Source organism: Magnusiomyces paraingens (assembly GCF_902498895.1).
Source record: "Magnusiomyces paraingens strain CBS 517.90 genome assembly, contig: contig2, whole genome shotgun sequence".
In the NCBI taxonomy this organism is placed as follows: domain Eukaryota; kingdom Fungi; phylum Ascomycota; class Dipodascomycetes; order Dipodascales; family Dipodascaceae; genus Magnusiomyces; species Magnusiomyces paraingens.
In genome coordinates this window covers 1,246,968-1,273,307 of record NW_022474068.1, presented here as the reverse complement: position 1 = coordinate 1,273,307, position 26,340 = coordinate 1,246,968, and the positions used below count along the sequence as shown (strand labels likewise).

General features: G+C 40.9%; 8 protein-coding genes across 8 annotated transcripts; 4 read left to right on the top strand and 4 right to left on the bottom strand.

The window, feature by feature from the left end:
• Positions 1-82: 82 nt before the first annotated feature.
• Positions 83-1,402, top strand: SAPINGB_P002140 (uncharacterized protein; the record flags this gene model as incomplete). Its single annotated transcript, XM_031996860.1, has 1 exon — positions 83-1,402. The coding sequence occupies one exon, from the start codon at positions 83-85 to the stop codon at positions 1,400-1,402; it is 1,320 nt and encodes a 439-aa protein (XP_031852751.1).
• Positions 1,403-2,085: 683 nt separating this feature from the next.
• Positions 2,086-4,662, bottom strand: SAPINGB_P002139 (uncharacterized protein; the record flags this gene model as incomplete). The annotated part of the gene is made up of 1 exon (XM_031996859.1): positions 2,086-4,662. One exon carries the CDS (start codon positions 4,660-4,662, stop codon positions 2,086-2,088), a length of 2,577 nt encoding a protein of 858 aa, XP_031852750.1.
• Positions 4,663-5,455: 793 nt separating this feature from the next.
• SAPINGB_P002138 (uncharacterized protein) lies at positions 5,456-8,771 on the top strand (the record flags this gene model as incomplete). The annotated part of the gene is made up of 2 exons (XM_031996858.1): positions 5,456-5,662; positions 5,748-8,771. The coding sequence occupies 2 exons, from the start codon at positions 5,456-5,458 to the stop codon at positions 8,769-8,771; spliced, it is 3,231 nt and encodes a 1,076-aa protein (XP_031852749.1).
• Positions 8,772-9,624: 853 nt separating this feature from the next.
• SAPINGB_P002137 (uncharacterized protein) lies at positions 9,625-11,384 on the bottom strand (the record flags this gene model as incomplete). The annotated part of the gene is made up of 2 exons (XM_031996857.1): positions 9,625-11,291; positions 11,354-11,384. The coding sequence occupies 2 exons, from the start codon at positions 11,382-11,384 to the stop codon at positions 9,625-9,627; spliced, it is 1,698 nt and encodes a 565-aa protein (XP_031852748.1).
• A 1,244-nt stretch (positions 11,385-12,628) lies between these two features.
• SAPINGB_P002136 (uncharacterized protein) lies at positions 12,629-13,516 on the top strand (the record flags this gene model as incomplete). Its single annotated transcript, XM_031996856.1, has 1 exon — positions 12,629-13,516. The coding sequence occupies one exon, from the start codon at positions 12,629-12,631 to the stop codon at positions 13,514-13,516; it is 888 nt and encodes a 295-aa protein (XP_031852747.1).
• A 318-nt stretch (positions 13,517-13,834) lies between these two features.
• On the bottom strand, positions 13,835-14,308 carry SAPINGB_P002135 (uncharacterized protein; the record flags this gene model as incomplete). Its single annotated transcript, XM_031996855.1, has 3 exons — positions 13,835-13,874; positions 13,930-14,051; positions 14,258-14,308. The coding sequence occupies 3 exons, from the start codon at positions 14,306-14,308 to the stop codon at positions 13,835-13,837; spliced, it is 213 nt and encodes a 70-aa protein (XP_031852746.1).
• A 605-nt stretch (positions 14,309-14,913) lies between these two features.
• SAPINGB_P002134 (uncharacterized protein) lies at positions 14,914-19,959 on the top strand (the record flags this gene model as incomplete). The annotated part of the gene is made up of 2 exons (XM_031996854.1): positions 14,914-14,936; positions 14,997-19,959. The coding sequence occupies 2 exons, from the start codon at positions 14,914-14,916 to the stop codon at positions 19,957-19,959; spliced, it is 4,986 nt and encodes a 1,661-aa protein (XP_031852745.1).
• A 74-nt stretch (positions 19,960-20,033) lies between these two features.
• SAPINGB_P002133 (uncharacterized protein) lies at positions 20,034-22,430 on the bottom strand (the record flags this gene model as incomplete). The annotated part of the gene is made up of 1 exon (XM_031996853.1): positions 20,034-22,430. One exon carries the CDS (start codon positions 22,428-22,430, stop codon positions 20,034-20,036), a length of 2,397 nt encoding a protein of 798 aa, XP_031852744.1.
• Positions 22,431-26,340: the final 3,910 nt, after the last annotated feature.

Below are 26,340 nucleotides of genomic sequence, written 5' to 3'. Positions count from 1 at the left end.
GAACAACCTTTTAAATTCAAGATATATATTCTTTTAAATTATAAAAACAGTTTTAAAAATTTACAATATATCTATCAATACAATGACAGTTTCTAAGAACATTAAAGATGAATCCATCAACACACCTAAGAAGTCTAATGGCTTTATATTTGCCCGCATCATCCAGTTTTTTTGGTGCACTGCTTTTTTTGTAGGATTTTTGGTAGTCCTTTATGCTTACAGTATGAAGCAACCATTAAGTGCATTGGTTGCAGGTGCGGGCGACGGGAAAATTTTATCTGAAGAGTACTTATTCCAAGTCCAGTTTCCAGAACTTGAGGTTTTGATGGATAAGAGAGCAGTAAACAAAAATAATCAAAATCAAAATGAGGACGACAATGACAATGATGGCGATGATGGTGATGAAGAAGAAGAAGAAGAAGAGCAAAACCTGGCTTTGGATCGTACCCCAGGAGCAATTGAAAAGTTCCAAGACATTTTGCCTCGCCGCGAGGTTCTAGTATTCTACTACAACAGATTTTGCACTGCCGATTACAATACCTCATGGCTTACCCAAAATCAAGCCCTTTTGTCTAAGTACATGGCTTATCCCTCGCTTCTTGCAAACACATCCATGGCAATCCCTCTCGACTACTCTACTCTTGAGTGTCATTCATTTGTGCTCAACCAAGATTCAGGGAAAATTTCCATTTTGGAACCACTTCTTGATGATTTTGCAACAGCGGTGCGCGGATCTTCAAACCAAAATGCTGACGATTTGGCTGCTGCAACAGCTCTTGTTGAATTTGTATACGCTGCTGGTGCGCGCCTAGATACAACCTTAAAAACAAACCGAGTCTATGTATCGCTTTACACTGCCTTTACAGCATCAATGTTTTTCGTCAATTCATTTGTGTTTGTTCTCACTCCACTTTTTGTGCGTAAACATGTTGTGGTTGGCACCGGCATGCTATCTTCAAGGACCTCATTTCCTGCCCACATGTTAAATCCACATAATCTCTCACATTTGTACATTGTAGGTGCAACCATTTATACAGTGCTCATTGTCATTGGGCTTGTGGTCCCTGGGGTAATGGGTGTGACGTTGGTGTTGGGGTACGGAACAGCTGCGCCGAGTGCAGAAGCCGCAGCTCACGTTGTTGAGAGTTTGGTTATTGCTGCGCGGGCAAGCGCCTTGCCAGAAATTGTGAATTTGGCACAATACTATTCGCAAATCAAGATTGTGACTGGGGAAGCGATTGATGTGTCAATGCGTGGGACGTTTGCTAACTTGAACCGGGTGGGCATGTTTAGCATTGTGTTTAGTGTCATTTGCGGATACTTGTTTTTGAAGCCTGTGGATGAGGAGGAGGAAAAACAGCAAGGTAAAAAGACTCAAGCTCGAGAAAGCTTTGAGGTTTAAGATGAAGTATATTTAAATATTTAAACATAAAACAAAAATATCAGTTTATTAATTTTTTTTAAAAACAAAAATGAATCAAAAGTAGTTTTTTTACACAAAGTCAAGTTCTTTTTTGTCAGTGCCTGAAAAGAAAAAAAACTTTATCTACTACATCTGTCAAATTCGTTAACATATACGTTAAAAAGCTTATCTATGAGTTTAAACCATTTGATATATAGACTATCTTGCACTCTAATGCCCTTTTTTGATGGTACAATTCTGAGCCACCCAGAATTGCTTAAAAAATTTACAAACTTAAAAGTCATCACTTGATGATTACCTATATTCTCAATTAACTTGGAACAATATATGGACCAACCTGACAATATTGGTCTTTTCTATATCAATCAATTAATCAAAAATAACGCCTTCATAAAAAGATATATATATGTATATATATTATTGCATCCTGTTTCCATATGCATATTATGGTGAGCGTTTTGCATCTCAAAACGACTCTTTAACATTGTATAAGCTCTGGCCATCATAAGATGTTGGTCTTATTTGCACCATTAACTGGAGACTTAATGTGGCCTACATAGTGTAATTTTTTTCCCATTTAAGAAATCATCCTCTTGACGTTAATTTTTTTTATATATATTTTTCTCAATTAATCCATTTAAATAAAAATCTAAAAAAAAAAGTTATGCCTTGGAACCATCTGATGCAGCTTCAGCAACTTTAGTGACTTCAACATCCGAACCGTCTTCATTTTCCAACGCCTCCCCCTTAATCTCTTCCTGTTTAGAAGTATCGGTTGTTGTCACCGCCGCATCATCACCCTCTTCCTTTAGGGTCTTTTCTTGAGTCGCACTATCTGTCTCTGTCTCCCTTTCCTTGGTCTCTTCTTGCACTGTCTCCTTGAGCTCAACCGGGTTCTTCAAATCTTTGACACTTGGTGGAGTGGAAAGACTGGACCTACGAGTAAAGTCACCACCCTTTTGCAAATTTATAAGCATTTTCCTCCTTGTTTCCTGATCCAGCTGATGTTGGTGTTGCTGACGCGCAGACCCAGTAAACTTGACAGGAACTGATTCATTTCCCGAATCAAGCTTTAAAAAAGAGGCTCCCTGGCGGGCCCAAAACATGCGCTCCTTGAGCCGCAAACACTCTTCCCAAGCCTTGGACCGGCTGGTTTCATCGTCGGTGCGCCACACGCCCATCCGCAGTGTTCGCAGGAAAGACACATAATCACATACAGAACGCACGCGATTCAAGCAGTGGTAGCATAGAGGATACCCACTTGATGTTGGAGTTATGCCGTTACTAGCAAGAGTTGATGAGCCAGAAAGACTGGTAGTCAAGGGGACGTAGTGTTCGCGTGGGTCATTATCAACACTTCTGGAATCGCTGGTGGTATCTGTGCTACTTGAATGACTGTGTCCACCGTTTGAATAATTCTTATCTTCGTCTTTGTATGAAATGCCAAGCGATGCCAGTCTTGATTTTTCGCGCTCACGGGCCGAGATATTTGGCGTGGAGAGTGCTGAGAACATAGACATGTGTGCGAGGTGAGTTGAGACTGAGTCACTGCCACTGTCCTTTGAGCCTTCTTTGGAAGAGCTACTTGGAGCCTTGTCCTTTTCAGACCGTAAGTTATGAAGTCTAGCATAAAGAAGAGATGAAGACCGCTTTTCTCCGCAAAATGCGCAGGGGGCCAAAGTAGCGACTGGTGGGGGTTGGCTAGGAGGGGAAGACGACAGACTAGCAAATACTTTTTGGCCGCCGGTAGAGCCGACGCAGATGGAGAATGGGACATATTTAGTTTCTTGCTGTTGTGGTGGGGTATAAGGTTGCTGTACCATTTGTGGGAGAGATTGTTGAGATGAGTTTGTGGGGATAGGAGTATGAAAGGCAGTATTGTCGTCAGAATCTTCAGAATCCACTCGCGAGACTGGTGCTTCAGTGGGTAGAGGAGAGGGGCCCACAGGCGGTCCATAAGGCTCGCTGCTAAATACGAGTTTGTAACCTTCATTTATAACTGCGATTGGTTCGATTTTGATGCTTCCATCGTAAATGCTGCCCATAATGTTACGCCTTGAAAGCCAATTCAAACCAGGAGCAGATTCGAGACGAAGAGTAGGCTCGATATCTTCATTAATTGAACGCTTAAAAAATCTGTAATCCTTGAGAGAAGAAATTGAGGAAGATGAGCTATTGCCGTTAGGGTTAGAAGCCGAGTTTGATAAACCAGAAGATGAGTTATCGCTGTTACTGGATGTGAGACTGTGGAATCTAGAGGTGATGGAGGAGATATTGAGAGATGAGTAAGTTTCTGAATGGCTAATGGTAGGGGTGGCAGTATCTGAGGTGGCAGGAGAAGATCTGCCAGAGAGTATGCTTGTATCTGCCGAGTTGTGATAAGTTGAGGAGCCACTGGCTGTATGAGATGCAGGGGAAGGTGCCATGAGAAAAAAGTCTTGAAAGTTTTGGAGGTCACTACGAGCGACAGGTCGCCATAAGCTGTTGAGAGAGCCATGATATAGCTCCTCAGGGACTTCATGAGGGGTAGATGATGCAATGTGTGAGCTCCCTAAAATATTGGCGGTTGTAGACGTAGAATTGGCAGTAGCAATGGCGGAGCCTGGTTGATCGGCAGGCACACCTTCATTGGAGACACTAGGGTCGAGAGTGGCAGAAGTAGCACTGTCGTCGACGGCATCATGGAAAGTCTCAAGACTTTGGTTAGGGAAGTTTGTTTTAACGATATTGAGTTTAAGGAGCCTATCGCGTTCATCGGATACGTCTTCCAAGACTGATTTGAGAGCTGAAAGTTGTTCTTGAAGGTTTTCAAGAAGAACGTCGCGTTCTTTGAGTTGCTGGAGAAGCTGTTGATTTTTCCGGCCCCAGACAGAGGTTTCACGGTTTGCAGAAGCGACCATTTTATTTGCTTCATCAAAGAGACTGCTTGTGAGCTCTTCAATTTCACCTTTGAGACGTTCAGATTCCTTATCAGCAACGTTGCGCAGACGGACCTGTTCAATATATTCTTTCTGTGGTACCAAGAGTCCTTGACGGACCTGATCTTCATGAGCCATATTAATTCTACGCGAAGCATCTAATTCTTTGCGCAAAACCTGGATCTGATCCTCGAGGTCAGCTTGCCGGTCAATGGCCTCGATAAGGCGCGTTGAGAGGGAAGTGACCTGGGCGGACAGCGTGGCCTGTTCTTGTTCTGCAGCTGTTACGGCAGCAGCGGCGGTAGCGGCGGCGGGGTCCATGCTGGGAGAAAAAGTTATATATATACAAGATCTGTGATGAGTCTCCAGATCAATGCTTTTTTTTTTTATGAGTGTGGATAGGAATTGATGTTGAATGAGATGGTTGATGATAATAGTACGGGGGGTTTTTTATTAGTGGTGGTAGTGGTGGTGATTTGTCGTTTTGGTCTAAAGTGGATGGTGTTGAGTGGTGGTGGTAATGAGTATCGTACTGAATTATACTAAAGTTTGAGAATATATGTGTCTGCCCCATCAAAAAAAAAAAACTCTCCTGTGTGTGGAGGTTTTGGAAAGGCGGGAAGTAAACCATTTAGTACTTGCATTGAACATTTAGTATATAAATGAATAAATAATAATAATTATAATAACATTTAAACATTTCCCATCAGGCCCACTGCAAAACCCTCCCATAATATATTTTTATTTTTTAATATTTTAATTTTTTAATAATAATAACAGTAATTCTAAAAAAAAAAAAATCCATTAAAGTCTTGTTCATAAAAAACCTTCTTCTTTCTTCCTCCTTTTCCTTATAACTCCATACAACACATATATATTGACCCCTCCCAAAACTTCTAAATTCCTGCGTGCTTAATCAAGTTTGATTCTTCTTTTGGGCTCTTTTTGGCCTGCCATTTTCTGCCAAATCCAATTTACCCTTTTTTCTTTTTTTTTTTCTTCCCCTCCATCAACTATTATTCAAAATATTTCGATAATCATATAAGTACTAAAAACCTTCTCGTGCTACTATTCTTTTCTTCTTCCCGTCTTCACGGCCATTAGCTTTTGCGCCATGTCTACACACTCTGAAATTGTTGTTCCTTCTCCTGACCCTATTCTTGTCCTGCCAAAGTCCGCCATTCTCGGGCCACGGCCGCCGCCGACATTGGGCCCTCAACAACCGTTTGCTCTCTACGTCAAACTCCCTCTAGAGTTCTTCCAAGCGCTTCGCGAAGGTAACAAGAGTGTCACGTTAAACGTTAAAGATCCAGAATCATTGGTATGAAGATATATCATTACTCTTTTTTTTTTTAAAAAAAAATATAACTAACAATCATGATCATGACATTTTCTTTTCCGTATAGAGCCTGGATATTGACTCATCTATTTATAACATTGATATTCTCACTCAGCCGACAGCAATCAACCTCTACAAGACCTCGAGCTCGACCTCTGAAATCAACGACCCCTCAGCATCCCCAATCGAGTATACAAATGTTGGCAAAATCACCAACCGGCTTATGGTCCGCGGGGTCGACACGGCCGCAACATTGGCCATCAAGTCGCAAACTGAACAAATTCGTAAGGAAATAGAGGCCAACCGCACGACCCTCATTCCAATTTCTGGCAATGCCCGTATGGTGGCTGTCAATAACGCAGCAGCTGCTGCTTCCGGTGCGCTGTCGGTTCCGGTATCATCTTCCTTTGGAGCCTCATCTGCCACAAATCCTTCCGCCTCATCAGCATCGTCATCATTATCATCATCATCATCATTTAATACCACCTCCACATCTGCAAGTAACTTGACTAATCCCATTAATGCTTCAAGCACATCGTCGTCATCATCATCATTATCATCTACATTAATCAACAGCGGAGCTCGGACTCCGCTGCTCAACATCTCTGCGTCACCATCACGCGCTTCTTCTGCATCACCGACTTCCTCTGTTTTACGCAATACAAAACCAAAACGTCTGGAAATCTCCAAGCCGCTAATATCGAAAAGCATCTCCTCCCCGCCCAACAGACTTATTCACCTGCTTGCTTTGGGTCCCTTATCCTTTGAAACCTTAATACAAAAAACCAAAATTTCCCAGCCCGAGCTGGAAAATCTTTTGAAACAATACGCACATAATGATTCAGCTGCTTCTGCTGCTATAGATGACGGATCTTCGCCAACAGCAACTTCCACCGACATTTATTCATTACAAGACTCAACATGCAAGGACCTGCGTGTTTGGGAATGGAAGCACTACACTCCAGCACAACGGGAACAGGTCATTCGTAATACCACAGCGGCATACGATCGACTAGGACTTCCTGCCGATCATCCATGTCGACAAAAACTCATTGACCCTAAAATTAGACACGCTGAAAAGGCTGCTGCAGACGCGGCACTTGAAGCTAAATACAGGGCTGAGGATGCTGCCAATGCTGCCGAGCGCAAAGCTGCTGAGCAAGCAGAAATTGAACGCGTTGAGGCAGAAATGGCGGCCCAAAAAGAGGAGCGCGCTGCAGCCGCAGCTGCGCGCAATAAGCACCTCAAAGCCGGTATCAATGGCACAACAGCTGTTCATAGCACCACTGGGCTTGGAATCTCTGGTGTGTCGCCATCAATGTTGCAAAAGACAGTCAAAAATACGACTAAACGGACTGCTGCACGGACCTTCTCTTCATCCTCATCCTCACATCTTGACTCGACATCCCCCCCAAGTGCATCGGGTAGTCCTTTAGATTTGAATAATGGTAGCGGTGGTGGTAGTAGCAATAATAATAGTAACAACTTGCGCCCCCCATCACCATCCCACCTCCACCGAAAGGGTGTGTTGTCATCGTCAGTAGTCTCAACCCCTGTATCTTCGCCAGCACTATTAGCAGTCGGTACCACTAGTGCGCCTTCTGCATCTACCACGCCACTAGCTAACTCAAAGGCCCAGCGAAATAAGAGCATATCTCCTGTAAATACAGACAGTGATGACTCTGTTTCAGCACGCCCGGCTACCAACACATCTTCATCGGCTATTACATCTGGTTCGCGCAAGCGCCGAGCAGCTCAAGAAGCTGCTGCTGCTGCGGCGGCAGCAGCAGCAGCAGCCACAGCCACAGCCATAGCAACATCTACCTCTACCTCTATAACAACCAAACAACTAATCCCCACATCTTACGAAATTAATGCTAACAACTCCACCGATACCCCTGATACTCCTGATAACATCACTAATACTAATAATGAAAATGATGAGTACCCGCGCAAACGACAAGCGCTGGGAGCCGGCAGTGTTCCCGCGCGGACGAAGCAACAACCTGCAATACATTCTGTGGAGGTTTCTAAAAGCGCTGATGACGGCTTGTTTTCTATGGCGGCACGATTCCGGCGGCTATATGCTCAATATGAAGGTCTTTACAGGCAATTGGAAAAGCAAGGCTACATTCCCAGCGTTAATAGTGTAAGCACTCTCAGAAAGTCTGAAGTCAATGCGCGTGACTTGAAGCGGCTGCTACAACTGCATAAGGATCTGAATACTCTCAAACAACGGCTTTGGTCAACGCAACCGCCAAAAGGCCTTACAAAGTCTACCACTATTAGCAAAATGATGATGAATGGATCAACAGGCGCCAAGTTTACAAACCTTTCTAATGGCCAGAACAACACTAATAAAATCAAGGTCAATAGTAATGGTGCTATTAAGAAGCTAACCAATGCCCTGAAACGTGGCAACGATGTTACTACTGTGGGTGCTCGGTCGTCTCCTCGATCACCAGTAATGTCTTCACTTTCTCCACCACGGTCACCTGCTAGAGCAATTTCAGTATCTCCGCCGCGTGGGGCCAATGAACACCAACAGCAACCACAGCATCACGGATCTACCAAATCAAATGCAAATAACGGAACAGGGAGCAGCAACAATGCGGGCTCTCAGGTTATGCGCAAAAAACCGATTCGACGTAACAATAGTGTGTCCAATGGTAATGTTTTCCGCGATGACGTACGGGGATCAGCGCAGCAAGGGTCTCAGTACCATCAGCAACAGTCATCTTCAAACACACGCGATCGGCGTACAAGCATGTACGGGCATAACGGTAATAACAATGGTGGAGTTATAAGAGAAGGCCGAGATATGGGGCCTTCTGTAAATGACATTAATGGCAATTTTTCTTCATCTTCGTCTCTTTCTTCCAACTCTACAAATGGGAATGGAGGAATGCGAAGATCACGGCCGAGTTTTATGGGATCGCTTGGGAATCCTGGAAGTAATGGGACTACAACATCATCTTCACGAACTGGACCTGGAAATGGAGGTGGTAGTAATAGCAGCAATTCGGGTCGTGGTGTAGGAGTGAGGACGAACCGAGTTGGAGCTGGAAGCTCACATCGTGGTGGAAATTAGAGGGGGACTGATTGAAGAAGGTCTTGAAGCAAGACATTAATTGTTACAGAATTAAGTTTTTGAAGAGAGAGAAAAGAAAAAAAACAAAGAAAAAAAATAAGTAATTGAGAAAAAAAAGAAAGAAATTGAAGGAAAAATTTTAATTTTAAATCTAATTTTAAATTTAAAATTATTTATATATAACTTATTAAAATGGATATTATGGTTATGGTTTTTATTTAATAAAACACCAAACTACTATTTTTTTTAAAATAGTTTAGTGTTTTTTTTTTTATATATTTGAGTAAATTCTCCACTATAGGTGATTTTCATCTATAATTTTGTAAATTACAGATTTCAAAAAAAAAAACAAAAAACTTATGACGAAAGAAGAAAATTAAATGATTGAATAACTAATTGGCTTTCTATAAATGTTCTTGTAAGCAGTGAAGTTTCAAGTTAATCGCCAATTGATTAAAAATTTGGATAAAATCTTGATAATTTTGGCCAAAAAAAAATAAAAAATAAAATAAATCTCAAAATAACCTTTAAAGGTTTTTTCCAAGAAAAGAATTTTATTTCCGGACCATTGTATCTGCTGACTAAGAAAAACGCGTTATTTATATTTATAAAATTTACGCGTTTTTTTTTCTTTTTTTTTTTAAGCTTCTTCTTCTTTATTTAGAGGTCCATTCCAGCTAAAAATTAAATTATTTCCACAATATTTAATTCAAACAACTTTTTTTTTATTATTTTTTTTTTAAAATATAATACATAATATTATCTTTATAAAGATATTTTTCTTTTTTTCCTATAACAAATAATAAAATAAAAAGGTGTTTTTTTTTGTTCCTTTTTTGTTTCATCATCTTCTTTATCTTCCTAACAAACTGTTGCGGCGTTTCGGTTTCTCACTGCCGTACCCTGTACTACCGTATCCCTGCTTGTAACGATACGACAAATCTTCCACAGGTTCATCCTTAAACCCATCGTTATACCGATTGCCTTCATCTCCATCCTCGCTATCTCTGAATGAGCTGTGACCTCTATCATGATCATCGTAGTAAGATCCTTCAGAAAATTCCATCCCCTTAGATGAGGATGACGACTTGCCGCCCAGCGATAAAAACCGGGGTCGTCGAGGACCCATCCCGGTCGCAGGATTGTTTCCTCCACTGGAATGTGCTCCGTTAGCACCTACCCCCCATGAGTGATCATCCTGGTCGTAAAAGTCTTCGCGCGAAGAAGAGTCTGGAGCCATGCGGTACGAGCCACGAGATCCAGCAGCTGCCGACCCGCGACGAGCCAGAGAAATGGTCGAGCTTGCAACACCGGAAGCTGTGTTTGCAGCTGTCGAGAAGATTTGCGATTGTGTACGCTTTACCTTGGTCCATAATGAGTTGCGACGCCCAATACCATTAGTAGTGTTGAAGGATCCGTGGTTCACATATGGCTCAAACCCATCCCGGTAGCTTTCGTCAGACTCAATGCTCCAACGGGGTTCAGGAATACTTGTAAGTTGGTCGTGAAAGTTTGAAAGCTTATGTGATGCTGTTAAGCGTTCCTTAAATGCTTCACCACGGCGGTTGTATTCATCATCATAATCATTTCTTTGTGAAGAAGGTGTAATTGCAGTTGGAGATGTAGCAGTAGTATTGTTCATGTTGTTGTTGTTGTTGTTGTTGTTGGTAGGTGCAATTTTAAACGGATTGTTATTATGGAATGTGCCTGAGCCAGCAGAAGCACTAATTCCTGTACCGCTAGAAAATGACGGCTGTACACTTGCAGATCCGTAATTTGACGACGGTGTAGATCGGCGTGAAGCAGGAGGTGGAGGTGGTAGAGTGTAAGTTTCTGCTACATTGGTGGAAGCAGCAACGCCATGAGCTGTTGAATCGTAAGGTCGATACGACCAAGAATCTTGAGACTTTTGTCCTCCAGTGTAAGCTGTATAAGCACGCGCACGGGCGGCAGATCCGTGCGAAAGGTCGCCAGTGGGAGTATCGGGGCTTGCAGTGGCACTGCGGAGTGGACTGGGTCTGGAAACTCCAAAGTTAGATGAGGCAGCGGAGGTCATAGATCCCGTAGAATTTGGAGAAGCACCTGAACGATGGTCTACCGAAGTAGAGGATGAGTTCCTTGACGACATTGAGGTAAAAGCTCCGTGATTGGACGACGAGGATGAGAAAGACGAGGTTGCACCATTGGTGGTGTTACTACCTATTTGAGGGAATGGTACTACGCTTGGGTACGACTGGCCATGGAATGCGGGTTCATCAAAGCTATTTCGTTCCTCATAGATTGTAACATCCCTGAAAGCTTGTGTTGAGTTACGGTGGGGGGCATTTGAGGAATGCGCGTCAGGTACTGCATCGTTATCATTATAAGATTGGGATCGTGAGTTGTAGTAGTGTTCATCACCTGGGTGGTATAGAGTGGAAAAGTTTGTTCCATGAGGTTGAGGAGGTGGATCTTCTTTCTTGAGAGCCTTAAGAGGTCGTCTTTTTGTATATTTAGAGGAGATTCGGTGGTATTCAAACTCTGGTAAATGGGCAATGTTAGAAAGGATCTAAAAGGTAGAGATAATAAAATGAAAAGCTTACCCGATGAGATTTTATTCATTAACGAAGACATGATACTTCGTGTAGGGAAGAAGAAATGGGATACTGAAAAAAAAAATATTAATAAAAATCAGATAAAAGATTGATCGTTATTGACTTGTTTTTTTTTTATAAAGAAAGGAAAAGAAAAAAAAAATTTCTAAGTGGTTTATATATATATATATAATATTTTTTTTTTAATTTTTAGGGAAACCCGGAGGGCTTTTATAGAATTAGGTCCCGAGGTGCGCCCATGTGTGTTGTGAATGTGTGCAGACCAGCCCATTTTGATCCCGACAATTTTAAAGCAGCTGCTTGCCCACACAAAAAAAAAACCACGCGCGCGTTCTTCAAAATTATCTTGAAAAATGATCACAACTTTGCCACCTTTAGGCTAGTTGAATAATTAGTGTGTGTGTGTAATATGATCTCCCTCTATATATATATATATATATATATATTAAATATTAGCTATGCCAATATCCCCTAAATGTCTCAAGAAACGCGGGGCTTCCATGAATGGAATTCCGGCGATTTAAAAAAAAAATGTTTAATTGCGATTTTTTTTTATTTTTATTTTTATTTTTATTTTTTTTTTGGATCCGTTTATTTGTTCTAGCATTCGCTCGCAAGGGGGGGTAGTTGAATAATTTCTTGACAACAAACGTTCTTTGGAAGAAAAAAAAAAGACGCGGTTAGTTTTCGAATAAAATGCGAGAAGGTCTATATAAAAGAACCTTCTAATATCTCGTTACCAAATCATAGTATTAGATAGTTACAAACTAATACTGATCAGGAGGCTTAGTCGGTCTCGGGTATCACTCTAAAATGCCGACAGCACCGCGTAAGTTCCGACGAATGTCTATATATACAAAAAAAAAGGCCATTTTCAATGAAATTGGATTAGACATTGAGATTTGCATAAATAAGTTTATATAAATATAGCTTGTTTCAAGGTTTTTTCAAATACACCTCATATGATCATCTCTATATATATATATATATATATATATATATTTTTTTAAACTCTCAAAATTCAGTGGGCAGATTAGAGGTGTAAAAAAATAATAAAAATAAAAACTAAATTTCTAAGTTATAGGTCTCAAGTAATATATCACGTGAAATAAAATTATGTAATATGAACGGCTGAATTTTTTCACAAAAAATTTTTCTCTTCACGTTAAATTTTTTTTTTTTTTTTCAGTCTCAAAATATCAAGACCTTGCAACTGATAACCCTTTTTTTTCCGTTTAAACTAAACATAAAAGATACCTCACAATGTCTGCCATATACAAGTCTCTGTCTAAAGGATCTTCTTCTAATAATGATGAGTCCAATAATACTAACTCTTCTGAATTTAAGAACCGCCAGCGTGTGCTCATCATCTGCTCGCGGGGGACTACCTTTCGTCACAGACACCTGGTCAACGATCTGGCAAGCATGATGCCCCATGGCCGTAAGGAAGCCAAGTTTGATCACAAGTCTCAGCTTCAAGAACTCAATGAAGTTGCTGAACTCTACAACTGCAACAATATTTTGTACTTTGAGGCACGCAAGCATCTCGATCTTTACATGTGGCTGTCTAAGGCCCCCAACGGCCCTTCAGCCAAATTCCACGTCCAAAACATGCACACCATGGATGAACTCAACTTTACCGGTAACTGTCTCAAGGGCTCGCGTCCCATTCTCTCTTTTGACAAGACCTTCGACACTACTCCAGAGTATCAACTCCTTAAAGAAATGTTCCTCCATACTTTTGGCGTCCCACCCAAGGCTCGCAAGTCCAAGCCCTTCATTGATCACGTCCTTACTCTTAGCATAGTCGATAACAAAATCTGGTTCCGCAACTACCAAATCGCTGAAAAAACCCCAGACACTGCCGCAGATAAGCGTGCTGCTGGTGAAGACGAGACTGAGCTCAGTCTCGTTGAAATTGGCCCCCGTTTTGTCCTGACCCTCATCACCATCCTCGAAGGCTCTTTTGGTGGCCCAGTCATTTACGAAAATAAGGAGTACGTTTCGCCAAATGCTGTCCGTGCCCAACTCAAGGCTCAAGACAAGGCTAAGGCTGAGGCCCGCGACTCTGCTGCGCTGCAGCGCCGCGTTCTGCAGCGTGAAAACGCGCTGGCTGAGGATCCTCTTTCACAAAAGGCTGTGTTCAAATAGATTGGGTAGAACGTGTGTTTATTTTTTAATGATGATAATAAAATAATAATAATAAAATGGGAACGAAGAAAGAAAATGGTTTAATATAATGCATTTACAAATAGTTGGCTTGATTAATAGAAACAAAATAGAATTTTAATGGATAATGGTGATAATATTTCTGTGATGGTTAATTTACACTATACTACAATGCCGACTTGTTTTTGTTGTGTTTACATAATGTTGAAAATTTCAAATAGACCAAAAAAAAAAATCATCAAATAGTGTATCAATCAATTATAACTTGTTTTTTTTAAATAAAATTCATTATTGAGTTGTTTATTTCTTCTCCTCGGCTTCGGCGCTCTTGAGGAACTCACTAAATTAGGCATTAGTATGGTATTTAAGTCAATTAACAAAGGTGTCACACATACGTGATGAAGTCGGCCTCCTGGGGGCTCTCGGCCTGGATGGCGGGAGTGGCAGGAGCAGCCTTCTTGCCGCTGGAGGCAACAAGGATACCGCCAGTCAGGGTGACAAGGGTGGCAATGGCGAGCTTTAAAAAAAGAAAAAAAAAACTTGTTAGAATATGCCGAATATTAAATCCCAATATTGATAGAACGAAAAAAAAAATTTACAAAACCAAGGGCCAATGTTGCAAGGCATCACACAAACACACTTTTTTAACAGTTGCACATATATAGTCCCTTGGTCTTGAAATTCACCGCTGTTCCGCACAAATCAATTGAATAATGGTCGTACCTGGTGGGGCTTGAAGACCTTGCCGAAAATGACGTAGTTGGAGCCGGACATTGTACTTAAGGAGGATGGATAAGGTGGTGATGGAGAAGGATGTGGGGTGTGTGGACGAAGTGCAATGAAAGGGGGGAGGAGGAGGGTTTGTGTGTGTGCAAAGTTGGTGGTGGTGATTCTGGGAGGAGGGAGGTTTCGCGGGTGCGCTGGCCAGCGATGCGAACATCTGTGTGACGCCGTGGTTGGCTGGCGGAGGGCTGCTGTTGATTGGTTGGCAATGGTAATTTTGTAACAACAATTTATTTTATTTTTATTTTTATTTTATTTTTTTTAAATAACGCTTATAGTTGTAACAAATATACTTTGTAACAAAACTTAATTACATTTTTTTCTCGGGTCGCTGAGAAATATCTCACGTTGCTAAATCGGAACTCGGAACTCGGCTGTTTATTGGTACCGTTTCATAATTTACGCTTAAAAGGACTTAAATTACCCTTACAACGTTTTCAAACTACTCTTTTGCTCCGCTCATCTCGCCATGACCCTTCCCCAGGTCCTTTTTTTTTTTTTTTTTTTTGTGCTCTTCTGCTCCCATAGACCACTTCACGATCATTGTATATTATTATTCCACTGCTCGGATCTATATCCACTAGCAACCCTGAATCATGGCCCTTCTCCATGATCAAAAGTATGTATTAATCCTTTTTAATCGACCGTTTTTTTTTTATCTAACCTTTTCCTGTTTTAGCTACGTTATAGCCCACCTCCGTGCCTCCTATCTCCAGGCTTTTCCTGATGGCATTGGCAACCGCATTATCAACCCAAATACTCACATCTACTACACACGCTCTGACCCTCTTACTCGCCCATCCCCATCTGCTCCGGCCCCTATTGGCGGTCTAGGTACCGGTTTTGGAATCGGAGCTGGCTTGCAATCAGTCGGTGTAGATGCCCAGTCAAATACAACTTCCACAGCCACGACTTTAGTAAGCGATGCTAATAAACCTAATGAAACTACAGACTCATCTACTGCTCAGCAGCAACCTCATATTGGCGAACCAATTCTGGCCTCGCAGTCTATCATGCAACTTGTCTCTCCTAGTTCTCCACCTATTCCTACTTCTACGTTGCGTGATATGTCGGCTCTCCAGCGCCGGAAACGCGCACTAAATCGTGGTGGTGGCATTTCTGCATCTTTTGCAAACCGTGAAGTGACCACGCGTGTTTTCAGTGGTATTGGATCTTTTGATCTTCCACAACATGCTCGCAAAGATGTCCGATCCAGTAAGAAAAAGTCCAAGAGCAACTCCACAGGTGCTTCTTCATCAACAGGGAAAAAAAAAGGCAAAAAGGGCCACAGCAGTAGCAGCACAAGCTCCAACAATCGTCAAAAACTCCCAAACGTGACTATCGTCCCAGTCAGCTCAAATACTTCCATAAAAGACACTTCTACTGACCTCGCCCAAGCATATACACTTTCACAAGCTGGTCTCAAGCCCCGTGCATCCACTATCCCACCTGATGCTGTAGCAGCATCCCAATACCCATATACTGACTCTGCTCTAATTGGATCTCCATCAACTACCACAAAACCTGGAGGCCTTTTCTCGCTGGACAGAGAAAGCAATAGTTCCACAGATACACTTCCCTTACTCACAAACATTACACGCAACTCCAAAGATCCAAAAACTGTTGGAAGTAACACCACCACCATTAAAAAGAAAAAACGTGCACACTCGGCAGCTGCTGTATCTTTTTTAACTGCATCATCTGTTGTCCCCACACGACCTCCTGTTACCAAAAATGGCACACAAAGTAGGTTTAGCGGATCTGCAATTGAAGAAGCAAGCGAAGGTGATGATACATTTGAAGGCGCAAAAAATACATCAGAAACAGAAGATGGCGGTGATTTAACAGACTCACGCGAAGGCGCCAAAACAGATACAGAAGAAAATATTGCGCCTCCCGCTGCTAGTACCCCACGGAAACACAAGACTAGTGCAAGCAGTGAAATCAGTACTGCAAGTACGACAAGTTCAATGGCACCAGAAACTTCTACTGCTTTGGTAAATACCAACAAGTACAAAAAGTTAATGGCTGCTCTTCCTCCTGGAGTAACTCTAAGTGAACAACAGCAACAGCTTATTGTTCGTCATCACAGACTTCGTAAAAAACTTTTACGTCTACAACAACAGCTTACTCCTAGTGAACTTAGCCTTTATAGAAATGGCGAGCTGACTGAGTCTCAGCTTCGTATTATTTATATGCGCCACAAGGCCAGTCGTCATCATCACCACCATTCCCAGCATACCGATGGTACACATAATACCCCAGGCTCTTCTGCGTCTTCTGCACCAACCCAAAGCAATGCATCCTTTACTCCAGATTCTCAGGAAATTATACCTTCATCAGTTCCTGCTACTTCACAGCTTTCATCTGCAAGACATACACCACCCATGCCTCGCAGTAGTATCACTTCCAATATGCTGGCCCTCGGAAAATCTACTGTTATAATAAATGGTACCACCGCAGCCTCAGGACTTTCTAACCCACAGTCTGAATCCGGATCTCGATCCGGGTCTGCTAGTGACTCGCAAAGGCCAAAAGTACGACTTCTTCATCGCCAAATGTCTTTAGGGATTCCTCCAAAACCCATTTATTCTACAGCTTCCGTATCAACTTCTTCTCTTTCTTCTCTTGCATTAGGAACCACTTCTAATATTGATACTCAAGCCACTGATTTGACTTCTTCTCCATTGGTGCGTCCAACAACTCCACCCCCATCAGTATCTAAGCCAGTATCTGCACCAACTACACCTTCCAACTCGTCACCCAATGGAAGCTTTACTCAAGTTCAAATCCGCAAAATGAGTGTAGGCACTAATATCCCTACATCATCAGCGGTGGCTGCTCTCATCGCGAGAACAAGACAAACAGTGCAACAACAACAAGCCCAGTTACAGCGCCGTGCATCTCGGTCCCAGACTAATGCATCATTACCAGCTTATTCTTTAGCCCAGACTGCTCCTTCCGCGCCCTCGTCGCCGAAAAAGAAACACAAGAAGAAAAAACAACAGTTATTGTTACAGTTGCAACTTCAGCAGCAGCATCAACTCCAGCTCCAACAACGCCTAGGGCTCTTGCCTTTGGAAGCTAATGGATCTCAGTCTGCTGATCAAAGTGATGCTGCTGCACTCAACTCTTCTGGGATTGCGCTTACAAATGCTTTGGGTTATGCCATTACTCCCAATGGAATAGCAGCGGCTGCTGCCGCTGTTGCGGCTACCTCGGGTACTGGCCGGAAACCTGATGCATTGCTTTCCAAGCTCTCGAAACTTGCAGCTGAATCTTCAGCCAATTTGGCTAAACAGTTGCAAAACGGTGCAGACGACAAGAAGATTGAGTTTGGACAAGAACTTAAAACTTTACAACCGCCTAATGCACCTCCTGAACTACCTCGCGGTAGAACACGCAACTTGAATAAGGCAGGTACTGAAGATTCGCTATCATCTTCATCCTTATCAAACAAAAAGAGCCCTAAAAAGGTCAATCCTTTCCCCAAAAGAGATCTCACAGCTCCGGTTCCCAAGTACAATGAGAGTGAAACCAATCTACCAGAACCTTGCAGCAAACTTACTTCTCAAATCAATGAAAAACGTGCTACTCTTGACGATCCTCTTGAAGTCTACGTTGAAGCTTCTGGTAAAAGTGAGGCTCGTCCTCTTAAGCTTAAAATGTACATGCCTTCAAGTGATCAGCCCCGTACTCCTTGGGAAGTTGTTGTGCGACGTGATGTCAATGTTGCTAATGCCATTGGCTTTGCCCTTTACTGCTACAATAATCCATCACCGGGCCAAGTTGCCCGTACTCCTAAGTTGCCACCCAATATGTGTAATGCCAACAAGTGGACGCTGAGAATCGTTGAAGATGATGGTGAGCCTGATGAAGATTTTCCTGCACTTGACCGAACACGTCTTATTTCTGCATTTTCCTTTGATGAGTTTGCGCTGGTTGAAGCTACCCCGAGCCAGGCTATTGAAAACGAAAAGGCTACACCATCTGTTCGCCGCAAAAAGAATGAATCTCAAAATTCAGCAACTTCTTCATCTACCTCTGTAGCTACCTCAGCTAAAACCACCCCTTCTAACCCTGAAGACTCGAACGAGATTAATACCACTCACAAAGCTGTTTTAAACATTTACCAATACCCTTATGACGATATGGTGTCATCATTGTATTGGACTGCTGAGGTTGATATGAGCGTAACAGTCGGCGAAGTTTTGTTTCAAATTTGTATTGATAAGAATCTGGATCGTTCTCAGTATGTACTCAAACAAGTTGGTCGCCGTCATGTGTTACCCATGAACTCTACATTTTCCAGCATCAATTTGACAGAGTCTGAAGATAGCGACGACGACAGCGAGTTTGGCGATGGGTTCTTGGGTGATAACGATGACGAAGAAAGCCTGGGCAATGGCGGGCTGTTGCTCAGTGATGTCATGGTATTCAACAAGAATGAACAGCGACGTCCGAGCATTATTGGTGCTAGTAAAAAGAAAACCCCACGGCAACCCAAGGAAGCTGCAAGTAATGACAAGATTGTGGCCCATCAGCGGCGCCAAATTGTGGCAAGCAACTTTGAAATTACCCCCAAGCGTGTGATTACAATACTCAATGGGTACCATGAAGGTCCGTCTGATTTACGCGCTGTTGCTGGCGAATATATCGTGCCGCTCTCAACTTCACCAGAATACTCGCGCCATGATTCCAGTGCTGTGGATGAAGATAGTACTGGCCATGCAAATAGTAATAATCGAAATTCATTATACGGACGCAGATCTTCAGTCACTTCCTTTTACCACCGCAATTCGTCCGAAAACACAACATCGTCCAGCAGACCCTCGTTCAGCGTGGCCAACAATGGAACACTTGTTGAGGAAGGAGAAAACAAGACTTCAAACGGTGGAATGGATAAGGATGCTGGTGGCGTTGCCTCGAATCTCACTAACAATGCATCAACAACTAGTATCGCACCGGCACAGGATCTTGTGGCGCTCGGGCTCATCAACACTAATACGTCAACGTCAGCAGCACTTGCAGCGTCTGCAAGACAACGTTTGCGTGCATCAATTGTTCCCAAGTCTACAACTCTTGGTCGGTTGTCAAGACCATCTTCTGGTCTTGGTCCCTCGTTTACCAATGATTTGCATGGGGCAGCGGGAGGGTTTTACCGTTACAAGGTATGGCGACGACAACCCATGTCGTTTATTGCACGTCATGAGCGTGTGTTGACGATTGACGGTGACTACATCCATTTGGTACCTGCAGAAGACCCTGCATGGTACGATAGTTTGAAGACTTCGAGTTTCCATGTATCGCAGATGGTTAAGTGCAAAACTAGTCGCAAGGTACCGACAAACTTTAAGATTGTGGTCAATAAGAATAATGGAACTAAACGCTACGATCTTGAGGCACCTACAAAGGAGTCTGCAGAAGAAATTGTGACCCGATTGAAAACAGTCTTTTCAAGATACTTGCTCAAAACAAGCACGGGAGTTCCAGGGAGCTTGGGCGGCGTGCCGCAGGGGTCACTCAATACGTTTGGAGGAAGTAGCTTAGGTGCGCATGATTTGTTGAATGGCGCAGGAACACCTGCAGCAAATAACATTGGTGGGGTGGGTCCCGGAGATCACACCGGAGCAGGACCGTGATGACTATAAAAGTATATGTGTAATGTATTAAAGGCAATTTATATATAATAACCAAATGAAATAACACATTTCTACTACTGAAGGGAATGTGCAAGAACCCAAAAGCTGTCGCAATTATGCTTTGCAAGCAAGTCCTTTGCATCCAACTCAGTCTCCATATCGTTAATACCACACCATTTGAGCAAACGTGGCGACGCAGCCATGGTCTTGGTACTATCAGCTGTAACGACGTTAGACTTTTTAGAATGAGGGGCTGGGATAGTTGCATTAATAGGCAATACTGGGCCGGTCCAGATTTCCTCGCATGCGTTAAGGTCGAGGTTCACAGAGACAAGCTCTTGTTCTTTCTTTTGTTGCTCCTTAAGCTTTTTGCGTGCGCGTTTCGACAAAGGTTGGGCGTCCCCTGTTACCTGGTCCTGCTGGATTTCATCATCATCGCCATCGTCCTCCATTTCAACATCATCCTCTTCAGGCTCCTCGCGTGGCGGGGCGGATTCTGTCCAGTTGATACGGTTCAACAGTAGACGAGAGTATTTGTTGATAGCAGTCTGCGAGCCCTGCACAATAATGACAGAAAAGCCACCAGTAGGACTCAAAGGAAGCGCATTGGCAGCGTTGGGGTCAGGTTTGCGTACACGTACTGACACCGCAATGCCGCCAAGATGCAGCTGTTGAGCGTTTTTGGCGACCTTGAAACGCTGGCGCGGGTCTGTGAGCGGACATCGAGTACGGAAAGCTGCCATGTATGTTCCGTGCTCTGTGCGATGACGTTCTTCTTTGGCAACAAGTTTTTCTGCGCGTTGTTCTCGCGTAAGCTTACGCTCTGCATTGTTAGCCTCATGAGTACGCCGTCGTGCTGCCACTTCTGCACGCACGCGGGCTTCTACCAGTGTCGGGTTCGCAATGGCTTCATTGGTGAGTACTGACATGAGGTTGGTAAGCTTGACTTTTGGTGGAGGGGCCGGTGCAAGACCTAGACGAATCATGTCTTGTTGTTCCTTGAGCCGTTCTGCACGCGCATTCTTTCGCAGACGTTTTGTCTCGCGCTTAGTCAAATGCAGTCTCAATGCGGGTTGCGGGACTTGCGTTCCGTCTTGAACAATTGGTACTGGGTGGTGGATATAATGGGTGATTGTTTCCGGGAAAGATTGCTCGGTTGAGGTTTTGGGTGTTTCACCAATGGTATCCATAAAGTGTACCTGGTCTTCATTTGATGTGTAAAGCTGCTGGTCCCACCATTCAATTTCCGGTGGTGTAGGTGGTTTCATTTCACGTTCACGTGCAATACCATCAACAGGACGACTAAGACTAGCATCGAGCTTGCGTTCAGCGTTTTCTTGTTGTTCTTTGAGTCGTCGAGCTGCTTCCTCAGCCTCGCGCTCAGCTCGAAGCTTTTCGAGGAAAGCATGTCGCATGGCTTCGGCTTGACGGATATACGTTCCAGGTTCGACAAAATGGCCTAGTTGGATAGCTGGTCTGCGAGTAGGTCCCACGGGTGCTGCAAGTGAAGAGTCTGTATATGATGATTTTTCATCTATAGTAGTTTGTTTTGTTTTTGAAGGTACTCCTTTTGCTGCCGCTTCATCTTCACGATCAAGCTCATCCAAGTCATCCAACAAGTGTGAGAGATATGGATTATCTTTAATATCGCCTGTTGTTCCTCCAGATCTTTGAATTTTGACGGAATTAAGAGCTGTTTTCCCCATGGTCTCAAGTAATAGAGGGTGGATTTCTGTTTTGAGACCAATTCCTCGTTCTTGAGGTGAATCAGTTGGAGGTGATGATGGGGTTTCTTGTCGAGATAAAGTCCCAGTAAGAGGCGTTGTAGATCGCTGACGCTCTTTAGCGCCACCTTGTTTTTCCTCTTCCATTTGCTGAAAAACTTGAGCCTTGCGAGCTTGAATCCGTGCAAGTGTTGCAGCCATATCTATTCCCCCTGAAGGTTTTGATGATGATGATGATGATGATGATGGTGGTGGTGGGGTTGACTGTGAGGGTGATGCTTCTGTACTTTCGGATCCGTTAGAAGCTCCCTTAAGTCCCTTGGACTTTAGGAATTCGGCCACTCGTGATTGTCTTTCAAGTTTTCTTTGATCTGCATCTTTTTCTGGTCGCGCACGGTCCTGCTCTTTGTCTCTTTGTCTGTCTCTGTTTCTGTCACGGTCACGATCACGGTCACGGTCACGGTCACGATCACGGTCACGATCACGATCACGGTCACGGTCACGGCCGCGGTCTCGGTCTCGGCCTCCCCTCCGACGGTCTCTATCGCGGTCTCGGGTATCTTCGTGCCGGGTTCTCTTAGATGAAGGAGGTGGTGATACCGACTGGCTGTTTCTGCGTCGCCTTGAATCCTGGTATCTATCTCTATCTCTAGTGCCATTACCGTTGCTACTACTGTGTCTGTAATCTCGGTCACGGTCGCGATCTTTGTCACGGTCTCTCGAGCTTCTAGATCTACCGTTGTTCATTGTGCAGGTGATTAATTCGTGTGACAATTGAAAATAGTAGAATGGGTATTCCTTGAACAGACAGAAGAATGAAAAGTGGGAATCAAAAAGTTAAAGAAGAAAAACGCGTTTGTTAGCTGTTTTTTTTCTTTTATTTTATTTTATTTTATTTTTGGGGTGGTGTTTATGTTGAAGTTTTTTTTAAAGGGTTAGGGCATTTTTAGATTGAAAGTCTTGTAAAACTGGCAATCGATTCTGGATATAAACGTAAAAACATAAGGCCTTGAAACAATTTATTAAATTAAAGGATGAGAATAAAAGTTTTTCCGTAACTTTTAATAATTTTAATACTGGATCCTAATATAAGAATTTTTAATATTTTCATCTTCATTAAAAAAAAATTTTGAAAAATTAAAAAAAAAAAAAAAAAAATATTAAAAAAGTATAAATTACGTAATCAACTACTATTTCTCTTAGTAGAACTCAAATAAATTTCATAAATTCATTTTCTTTTCAAGAAAAATCTTGGGCGTCTGGTGTAGTTGGCTATCACGTTCGCTTAGCATGCGAAAGGTCCCCGGTTCAACTCCGGTGTCGTCCATTAACTTTTTGTATCTTAAAAAAGATATATATACATATATATTTTTTTTTCCAAAATGATGATAATGAAGATTTTGTTTTCTTCAATTGTTATCATCTTCATGGTTTCTGAAATGTTGTAAAAATGATTTATATTTATGTAATGTGTATAATAACCACTGGTTACAATTTGGGAAGATTTCATTTCATTTTTTTTTTTTTTTTGATTCTTGGTAGACCATTCTTTTACTTTTTATGATATTTTTTTCTATATAGTGAAAATTTCACTATTTTCCTTCCTCCAGAATTCTACAGAACCTTTAGTCTAAAACCGATGATGCATCTTTCTTTAAGAAAAAGAAAGAATGAAAGAATGAAACACCCACCCGTTTAAATTCACTCTCGTAATTCTAATATATCACAATAAAAAATAATATATAAAAAGACATACACCACATGATCTCTTAAAGCGAAATGTCCGCATGCTTGGATGTGGTTTTTTTTTTTATTTTTTTTTTTTTCATTGTTCAACATGAGTTGCAACAGGTGATCACCTTGTGTCTGAGCGCAAATGTCTTGCGCCACATTTGTAACTTGCTGACCCGTGTAAAATGTGATAAAATCTTAAAGCCTATTTTGCAAGTTTTTTTTTTTTTATTCTTTGTGTTTCTTCCTTTTTGAAATATTTCCATTTTAAATTGAAAAAAAAAAATTACAACTCTCCCTCTTCTTTTTTTCTTTCATAGCTTGATGTTAAAATAATAAAACAAAAATATTAAGGATAAAAAATATCTTGTTAAGATACAAAAAGTTAATGGACGACACCGGAGTTGAACCGGGGACCTTTCGCATGCTAAGCGAACGTGATAGCCAACTACACCAGACGCCCAAGATTTTTCTTAAAAAAAATGAATTTCCAAAATTTATTTGAGTTCTACTAAAAGAAATAGTAGTTGATTACGTAATTTATACTTTTTTTGAAGGATCTTGAGTAATATTACTCAGTTTCGCACAGGCCATGGCAATTTTGGCGCATGGTTTAAAAAGTTTGGAATTGAAAAGGATAGTTACAACTGCAAATGTGGAGAGCTGGAAACAGTTCATCACATTTTAGTTGAGTGTCCTTTGCTTGAAGAGGGAAGAAAAGGACTCAAACGGATATCTCCAGAGATGGACATGTCGACTCTCTTAAACAGTTTAACTGGCTTACAAGAGATTGTAAGCTTTATCTCTGCTTGGAGGGATTAAGAAATACAATTACAGCGTTGATGAAGACAAGTGGAGATAGGTTGGGAAGGTTTGGTTATTTTTAACCCCCTGTTCTTCGTAAGCTGGCATCAGGACTTATTTTCAGGCTGTTGGAGATGCAATGTTGAAACCAAAATTAAAAGTTTATTATTAAAATGAAAAGATATATAGTATGGACAAGAAGGATAGCGCAGATGCTGATGTTATATAGTTCTATAACCCTTGAATAAAAACAAACAAACAATTTATACTTTTTTTAATATTTTTTAAAAACTTATATTGAAAGATAGACAGTTTTATTTTGGAAATTTATTTGCTTTTTAAATCATTTTCAAATATTTCAGAAAAAAAATTCTAAATTAATATATATTTGTTGATCTCAATTTTAATTATTTTATTTAAATAAATGAATATATATATATAAAAAAAAACCCTCCAAGTGATAAAATGCCCACTTCTTTTAAATTCAATGTTTCACGAAATGAAAAAAAAAACAATAAATAAATAAATAAAGTTTTGAGATGGATTAAAGTGAATTTTGTTTCTTTCATTTTTAAAAATTTAAAATCCCCAAAAAAAAAATTATCTCTTATATACTTAAAATCCCATTTGTTGCTACAAAAAAAAAAAAAATTGTAAATCCACTAAGCTTATTCTATTATGAGTGTATATATACAAGTTCTAAATACCCCACATAAACCATTACTAAGAAATCTTTAGATAACAATTTTAAGACCTTAAACTACCTATCTGCATTTTCTCCATTTCTGTAGTATCAATTGGAATTAAAGAAAAAAAAAACCCCCCAATTTCCAGAGGTAATATAACAAGGACAGAACAAATTACAAAGTATTGATTTTTGTGATTTTTTTTTTTAATTTATTTCTTCTCCTTTTATTTTTATTTATTTTTATTTTTTTTTTCTATTACCATCATTATTTACACAATAAATCCTCTTCTTTCCTTTGATTTATTTTTTTTTATGTTCATGAACATTCAACATGTAGCTACAAATATATTTAGATTATAATCTAAATATATTTCTAATTAGATCACAGCTAGTCCTTTTTTTTTTTTCTTTCAATTCTTTGAGTTCTTAGAACTAGAAGATATAAATATTACATGTACACTCGGTATCTGGATATAAATACACTTATATATATAATTATAATTAATTTTCTTTCATAATTTTGGTGGTGGGGTGCATAATCAAGAAGAAAAAGCTTTTTTTTTTTTCCAATGGCCAATCATAAGACCCAATTTAATAATATGTTTGAGTAAACCGGCGCAAGACCCAATTTAATAAAAATTTTTTTTTTTTAATTTTTTAGTAAATCCAAACGAGAAAGAAGAGATTGAATGCTACAAGATTGATTTTTAAAAGGGAAAAGCAAAAAAAAAAAAAAAAAATTTTTTTAAACGCTTTATCGGACTTAAAATAAAAAGCCAAGGACACAATAGCAGTATAAAGTACGAGGGAGCAGAAAAGAAATATAAAACTAGCCATACAAAGGTAGAGTTTACAAATCCAACAACTATATAGTATATCAGATTTAAATCTCAGTAACCATCGTTTATATAAAAGGAGGTCAAAAAAAAACAAAGCCACAAGTAGACTAATTAGATAAAAGATAAAAGATTCATTCATTCATTCATTAGCAAAAAAAAAAACATAGATATATATAATAATAATAAAACAAAAAAACGACACAAACATTATTGTTGAGGGAAATAACTTTTTTTTTTTTTCACAATAGTAGTTGTTGATATAAAAAAACAAAACAAAAGAAGAGTTAAAAGTACAAATCACAAGCTAGTAAAAAAGCCAGTGTATTTCAATTTTTTTTTAATAGTCCCATGTGAAATGACCTTCAGTCAAGGGATCAGTGTAAAGAAGAGGAGGAGAAAAAGACCATCATAAAGTTGACTAGGTTAAGATCCTTAATATTGTTCATGCTCAAAATTCTAACCTAGTACCTTGTCTTCATCATCCTTCATCCCCTCCCTTCCTTCCTATTAAAAAAAAAAACCTTTACCCAGTAAAGGTTTCGCATCCCCTATAATTTCCTTTATTTTTTTTTAAAAAAAAAACTAAGGAAATTCC